General features: G+C 37.6%; 1 protein-coding gene and 1 long non-coding RNA gene across 2 annotated transcripts; one reads left to right on the forward strand and one right to left on the reverse strand.

Annotated features, from left to right (window-relative positions):
• Nucleotides 1–940: 940 nt before the first annotated feature.
• Nucleotides 941–2,212, reverse strand: LOC131321299 (uncharacterized). The gene has a single exon (XM_058352296.1). The coding sequence runs from the start codon at nucleotides 2,210–2,212 to the stop codon at nucleotides 941–943; it is 1,272 nt and encodes a 423-aa protein (XP_058208279.1).
• A 1,096-nt stretch (nucleotides 2,213–3,308) lies between these two features.
• Nucleotides 3,309–4,644, forward strand: LOC131318974 (uncharacterized). Its single transcript, XR_009197846.1, has 3 exons — nucleotides 3,309–3,500; nucleotides 4,352–4,408; nucleotides 4,505–4,644. It is a non-coding gene; the product is annotated as an uncharacterized LOC131318974 (long non-coding RNA).
• The last annotated feature ends 1,486 nt before the right edge of the window (nucleotides 4,645–6,130 follow it).

Raw genomic sequence — 6,130 nt, forward strand, 5'->3', positions numbered from 1 at the left:
GCCATTGATTCTTCATGACCTGATATTTGACGAAAAGTTTTTTTTTTTTTTGGAAAGTGATTTGACCTGAGATTTGCCATTGATTCATCATGACCTGGTTTTTTTGGTGAGTGAAATTCTCTTTGAATTATATTTGGGCTTGTAGGCTTTTTTAATAATCCTAATAATCCAACCCAACCATGCTGCCGGCCGAACCCAATCGAACAATTAAGCGGACTCGATTCTGACTTGGTTCAATCCCTATTGTGCTTGGAAATTCTACAATTTCTTTGTATGATGTTTAGATCAATCATAAGGGGAGTGATTTTCGCACTCGCCAAATTATTAACCGCACTCCCCAAAAGTTAACAATTTAGGCAGTAAGAAAATCAACCTATATTGGTTTTCAGAGTGCAGGTAACAATTTAGAGAGTGCGAAAATCACTCCCCAATTTGAATAACATATTTAAAGAAAAAAAACAAACCGTTCACCATTTACACTTCAGCCATGAAATATTCTTCTCCATATTGACCACAAGCAAGCGCATCAATATTATTCCATGGTAAATCCATGATGCAAGCTGGGACCTACGATGTTTAGGATAGTCTTAGAATGCCACTCGATCGAGGGTAGCAGATGTCACTCGACGATATTAACGGCGGACGCCACTCGAAACAACCAAGTCACACACTTGATTTTATAAAGAATCCTCAACTCCAAGCAATAAATACTCGCAAATATTTTCATTAACTCAAACTCCCCCATTTCATTTATGGCTAAAGTCTTAAATAGATATCTTGAAACATCCCTCCAAGAATAGGAAATAAAACTTTGACTCTATATCTAAAAAACTAGGAAGACTCACAAAACAAATACAAAAGCAACTGGACTCCTGGACTAACAAAATAAATGATAAAGACTCTTCGACTCACATTATATACTAATGTAAAACCACAAGACTTAAATAATTTTAATTTTTCCAAATTCTGACTGCATCAACCCACTACTATTACAAGAAGTAGATTGAAAACACGAAGAAACTGTTCCTCTCATATTTGGCACAAACCAGATTAGAGGCAGAACGTTGTTTCCAAGATGAGGATCTGGTATGCAACACGATTGAAAGCTTTCTTCCTCCACATTGAAGATACCCATGTCCTCATCGATCCCCTTGGGCACATAACCTGGACAGTCGGAATGGAAGTGTTGCGTGTAGTATATGCAGTTAGGTAGGCACTTGGGAAACTCTAATGTTGAAACCGATAGAGAATGATTGTCGCCTACAAATAAGGCTTGGTTCCCTAAGCGATTAATAGGAACCCATGTTGCCTCTGCCTCCCCAGTTGGATGTTGTAGCATCTTAAAAACAGCAATTCTTGAAGTTTTCTCTGTCTGATCACCATCAGGAGGCCCCCTCCAATGCCTTTGTACGTGTAGTAGATCACCCTCTTGTGATTGAACAAGATAAACGGTGTCAGCCATATCAATCGAAGGTTTTACTTGTTTGGTTAAAGCTATTTCTGTACCGCTAGCAAAGTCAATTTTCACTAGGTTACTCATTCTGTCAACGCCATAAATTTGACCTTTGTGATGATAAATAACATCAAAACATGAGCATGAGTAATCACGTCTATCAATAAAATTCCATGACTCTTGTCCAGATTTGAACATAGCTAATCGACACATACCATCATAGATAACCACAACCTCGTAGTTGTTTGGGCTTAGAGATGGATCGGATGATAGGATTGCCTTCCTAATAAAGTCCTCTGGATCATCATCATCGATGTAACCTTCATAGAGACCATAAGGATCTTTCAAAGGCGGGAGAGAAACGGCTCCACCAGTAAAGGGGTTTAAGAGGGTTATGACCATGGTGCTTCTTTCTATAGCTAATAACCATCCAAAGGCAGATCCTATAAACCTCCTTGTACAAGGCAATGGCAAATCCACTGAGTACGTAATTTCTCTGGTAAGACTAAACAAAAGTCGCTTAGCTGGTTCACTGTTTTCTTTTGTGTCCATCATCAACACAGGGAGTTTATTATGACACGATTTGAAGATGCGTAACCTCTGCTTGTAATCATCAGTAACCTGGTCGAGGGCATAGCGACGCCATTGTCGACAAACGCCACTAAACCGTACATAGTCCGAGAACTGATCAATTTTTTCTAGAATGGAAAGGAGGAGGTTTCTTGGAAGCCATGCCCAATCAGAGAAGGAAGAAGCCATGCTTTCGATGGGTGGAACCCAACTACAAGGAAGAATATTATGAGTGATATAAAATAAGCGTGTACTCAGTATCAATATATAAGGAGAGGCAATTAAAAAGTGTTTCCTCAATTAAAAAGTGTTTCCTATTGTACCCGTTTTGCTTATAGAAAGCAGCGGTTTTGGCAATCCTTTTGTAATATGTCTTTCTTTCTTTCTTTCATAAGTATGTATCTTCCTAAAAAGGACAGACTAATCAGTAACGTGGAGGTGGAAATTGATTCAATGGATGTGTTTCCTATAGTTGAACTTTAATAAAGAAAAGAAATAGGAAACACAATTTGTCTAAATGAGGTGTTTGCATAGTTGAAGGACAATGTACAATTCAACATTGGTAGTAGGGGTGAGCAAGGAATGAATTGGTTCGGGTTTGCGATAAACAATGAATCAAACCAATTCTTACGGATTGAAGATTTTCATAACCAATCCTATCCCCTACGCAAAACACATAGAACCAAACCAATCTAAAACATTAAACTACAGCTCAGTTTCTATTTCGAACCACGGTTTACTTTAATTTGGGATAATTTTTCAAAAAGCATTTTAATCAATTAAGTTTTTTCATAAAAAAAAACTTGTAAACAGAACTTGTGTCTGAACCAATTGCGTTAAAATCACTACAAGTCACTAAAATAGATTCAAACTCATGATAAGTCACTAAAGAAATATGGTTTAATTATACATGCTCAATGTATATAATGGTTGAGTTTATTATTGTCTAAAGTTCCTAAATAACATATCAATTAAATAGTAGTATATGTAATGTAAAATTGTGGTTTAGATGGATTTGAAATCAGAACCGTGAGAATCTATATAATAAAACAGAGCTGTGTTTGAATCCAAAAGACAACCAACGCTCCAGATTTATCTCTTCCTCCTGCATAAATCTCTGCCCTCCATTCTACAAAATGGCATGTCCGTAAATTGATAACTTTTTTTGACCATTTTCTAATCACACATTCCCCTTCTATTTTGGAAATCCGATTTCCATTTGCAGACCCCTCTCCCTCTCACGCTCTCTCTCTCGCGCTCTGTCTCTCTGCGAATACGGCCTTCTCTCTCTCCGAATACGGCCTTCCTCCGCCTCCTCCCATCACGCAGGTTGGCCATCACCTCATTCTCCCCGCGCCGGCAGATCGCCAATCCCTAATGACCCAACACATGCAGCTATGTGAAACTATGATGTATTTTCGATAAAAAAGGTGAACGGAAAGCTTCAATGTCCGGCTCTGCATCACCCTACAGTCCAGTAACTCTCTCCCTCTCTCTCTCTCTCTCTCTCCTCATAGTTTCACATAGATGTGCTGACATGTTTTTTTGCTCTGATGTATTTTCGAAGGAACCTGATAATACGATTTGTTTTCGTGCCCTGTAATGCTATTTGCAAATTGTCTTAAAAAGTCAATTTGGAAACGAAAACACATGCAGCTACCCATTTGGAAACGAATTGTTACGGGTTAGCACGGCTGATTATACCTATATTTTTTTTTGTGCAATGTTGATTCATGCCCTGTACGTTGTATAATCTGATTGAATGATTGTATTGTTTTCGTGCCCTGTACGTTGTGTATAGATTTTTCCAGTTCTTTGATTCATGCCCTGCACATGCATTGCGTGTACCCAATTTGTAATCGGTATGTTCAGGCGGTAGTCTTCGGGCAAACCGGAAGTTCCTTATTTTAATGCATCCTAGGTGTTTGTAAAAATGCCTCATACAAATAGAATTGCTCTGTCATAATTCATTAGCTTCAACTACTATGCCTTCTGCAACGTGGGTCAGTTGAATGGCATAGTGTTCCTTGAGCTCCTCAATTTTCAAAGAAATAATGCTTCAGTACATTACGAGACCAATTAAGTTGTTGCCATTCGTCTACGCCAAGCCAATTGAAGCTTTTCTATTCCATCGGTTCACACCAGCAGAGTGCACCATTGCCTTTTAGTACTCCATTTGTCAGAGACTTAAGTGACTTTATTTTTTGCCGTTTCAAGGCGGTGGTCTGCCCCATATCAATAGTATAAGGAGCCACTATTTCAATATTTTCTTTCCAATGTTGGTTTGCCGTTTTTTTTTTTTTTTTTTTTTTTGTCTTTTTGCATTAGGCAATGACCAGCAAAGGAAAGCCAACATGTGTTAGCAATGGAGAAAAAGATTCACGGGTATCACCCTTTGACGTATCTTCTATCTTCTATCTTTATAGTCAATAAGCTAAACGACATTCTAATTTCTCAAATTTGTTTATACACGTATTTTAGGAACAATCCGGTAAAGATATATCAAAAGGTACACTAGCGCAACGTGCCCGACGAGAACGAGAACGTATTTTTAAGCAAACCACTGAAAGGCGATCGGAACAACACTCGCCGATAAATACAAGTGTAAGACTCTTATTAATCAAAATCATGTTTTTTTTTTGTGTGGTAAATATTGGATGTGTTTTTATTTTCACACACATGCATCTCACATGTTTGTTTCATATTTTTGTTCTTTATGCTCTATTTAACTTAGTTTTTCTCATGATTCCCAATTCATGTAGTCTGGAGGCAATAATGAAATATCTGATTTGAACACTTCAATAGGAAAACCACATTTTTGTTTTGATTTTTGCAATTGTGTTATCCAATTTTTATGTCCAAGTAGGCTTTTAGTTTAGATGATTTTGTTTCAGATTCTTAAGAGTGGACAACTTCCATGGATTTATTGGGTACAAGATGACTTCCACGGATTACCCCACACATTTTTTTTAAACCTTTCAGTTTTACTTTTTTAGTGAGAACCATTCTCATGCCGTTTAATAGGAGTTTCATGTTCTAAGATTATTATACTGTCAATTGCTCATCAATCTAGCTTTTTTAGATGGTAGCCATTTCTTTAACAAATCAGAACTTATCTGTGAAGCTTCCAAGTCCTTCGACAGAGTGGGAGTTTGGGATTTCTTTTGTCCCAAGTGTGATTGTTAATTCCCTTACAATTCCACATAAAAGGGGAAAATGGTGTATAGCAGGGACATCATATGAAGACCTTTTAAGTAACATACAATTTACACAATGAATCAACCTGGATGAGGGGCTTTTCGTTTGCTATTAGGTTGGATTCAAATCAGGCATGTTTCTCCTCAATCATTAGAGACTTATAGTCTGCCCCTTTTTTTTTTTGTTGGGAATCATCTTACTTTGTCAAAGAATCATGAGATTCCATATTTATGTCAAATTATCGAGATTTACATTGTGCAATTGTATGTAACTAACTGTAACTAATTATCGGGACCATTTTTTTTTTTTCTGTTGTTCATGTCTGAGGCGGCAGGACCATTTTTTTTACTTTGTTGTGGTTTGTCTGTGTCTGGCCGATTTGTAATTTTGTATAGTTGCAAACTTCCTATTACATCGCGTTGCGGCTTTAAGCACAGGGAATTTCTACGAATATGCTTGGTTTTTTTTTTTTTTTTGCGTAGTTTGGTTCGTTGGACAAGGGTTGATATATTGCACGTGAGTCCAATGTCTATTTGTGTGTGCGATCGTTTGAGCCATGGCTTTAGGCACGGGCATGAACCTAATTTAAGAAAACAAATCTTCCCGTATAAATCAGCTTCGTTGGCGGGGGTGGTCAATAGTTTCGTAATTCATTTTAATTGTATTCAAAATGCGTTGCGCCGTGCCTTCAGGCACGGGCATTTTTTACCCAAACTTTGGACGCCTGAGTTTCAGATATTGAATTAGGCGAGTAGAGGAAAGTTAGGTCACGAGACATTAAAGAATTGTGACCTTGGCATCTAGATAAACATTGTTTTGCTATGTGATAAGCTACATGCTGATGTACAACATTGCAGCATATGAATCCTATAGGTAGTTCAGAGTACATCTTGCTGTAAGCAAATATGT

This window comes from Rhododendron vialii, chromosome 3a, assembly GCF_030253575.1.
Source record: "Rhododendron vialii isolate Sample 1 chromosome 3a, ASM3025357v1".
NCBI classification, from domain to species: domain Eukaryota; kingdom Viridiplantae; phylum Streptophyta; class Magnoliopsida; order Ericales; family Ericaceae; genus Rhododendron; species Rhododendron vialii.

Coding starts and splice junctions, on each gene's coding strand:
- LOC131321299 (XM_058352296.1), bottom strand. CDS start 2,212: ATGGCTTCTTCCTTCTCTGATTGGGCATGGCTTCCAAGAAACCTCCTC.